Here is a 1,421-nt window from a genome sequence, read left to right on the forward strand (position 1 = left end):
TAGCTGCAACTCAATATGCTTCCGCTGAGTAGCATGCGGCATGTGGCATATGTTTTGTTTGGTTTCAAGCAAGCGCATTGTTGTCTTATAATTACCATCATTGTTTTTATTATTATTGCTAGACAAATTTGGTTTGCTATTTGCTTAAGCGGCAATAAAGCTTTTGCAATAATTTTTATACGTTTTTTTTTTTTTGGAAATAAATCTTCTTCTAATTGGTTTTTAGTAATTTTATTTTTTTTTTTGTGTTTAAAATTTTTTGTTTTTATAAATTTATAGTTTTAGTAATGTTTTTTTAGCAGTTTTTTATATTTGTTTTTTTTTATATTTTTTTTAGTAATTTTTCCATCAATATATTTTATTTGTTATTCTTTTTTGCCTTTTTTTCTTTAAATAATAATTTATAGTCATTTTTAAAATATGCTATTTCAGCAGTAGTTGTTGGAATAAATAAATAGAAAGTATAAAAAGTTTCTTTAATATTAGAAATAGCAGAGTTTCGGGACGAGTGTTGTGTGTAAAAGATTTCTTTACTACTTTTTCGACAGTTTTTTTTTTAATATCTATTATTATTATTATTTTTTGTTTGGTTTTTTTTTTTTTGGTTTTTCGCTTAAAGTGTTTGACATTGGCCTTTGCGTTGCTACCGAAATTAAACTAAATAAAATGTAATTGTAAATAGCATTATAAAACAGCCTTGTTGTTTGATAGTGACACACAATGATATCGTCGTATGAGATTTTAAAATACAAATAGGAAATACAAATACAAAATAGAAAAGAGCTTAAAAAATACATGCATAAAAATTACAAAAATTATATATAGTAGTAGATATATACAAATTTAAATTTAAGTTTAAAAATCTCTAACAAAAAATCGAGTACAATTGGAAATATATGCCTACAAATATAATATTGCATAATAATATTATAATATTAATAATAACAATATTATTATATATAAATAATATTATATTATTAAGAATAATATTACAACATCAATCAAAATAAATTATAAAGCCATTGTTGTTACAATTACTGCTAATTCTTTGCTTCTTTCTTTGTCTTAAATTTATCAATTGGGTTTTTAAAATTTTAATTATCCACTGAGTTGGCGCGTAATTGACTATAACAGGCCTGACACACACGCACTGGTTTCAGTATGCGCAAGCGCGAGATTTCCGATTCGAAGCGGCTGCACTTGTTGCAGAAGACCTGACCGCAGTTGCGACAGTGGTGCTTGCGCTCGTAGAGATTGAATCTGTGGAAGATATGAGAAACATATGAGCACAAAGTTTTCAAAAATATAAATAGATAATAATAAATAATAATAAAAATTTCAAAAATATAACTTAAATTCCGAAAATCAATTTGAGAAAAAATTATGATCAAAATTGCTTAAATAAAATTCTCAAAATCATA

General features: G+C 24.9%; 1 protein-coding gene across 2 annotated transcripts in view; it reads right to left on the bottom strand.

Moving 5' to 3' along the window:
• Positions 1 to 972: 972 nt before the first annotated feature.
• The window catches only part of LOC108967888 (WD repeat and FYVE domain-containing protein 3), a 41,858-nt gene continuing 41,409 nt past the window's right edge, over positions 973 to 1,421 (bottom strand). Inside the window, exon 26 of one of the 2 annotated variants that reach the window (XM_018931547.1) lies at positions 973 to 1,260. In XM_018931547.1, the coding sequence (XP_018787092.1) occupies positions 1,095 to 1,260 (166 nt within the window). In that variant the 3' untranslated portion in view covers positions 973 to 1,094. The remainder of the gene's footprint in view (positions 1,261 to 1,421) is intronic. The other variant, XM_018931546.1, reaches the window with a different exon arrangement.

The sequence above is a fragment of the Bactrocera latifrons genome, unplaced genomic scaffold (assembly GCF_001853355.1).
Source record: "Bactrocera latifrons isolate USDA-ARS-PBARC rearing strain unplaced genomic scaffold, ASM185335v1 scaffold_2, whole genome shotgun sequence".
In the NCBI taxonomy this organism is placed as follows: Eukaryota; Metazoa; Arthropoda; class Insecta; order Diptera; family Tephritidae; genus Bactrocera; species Bactrocera latifrons.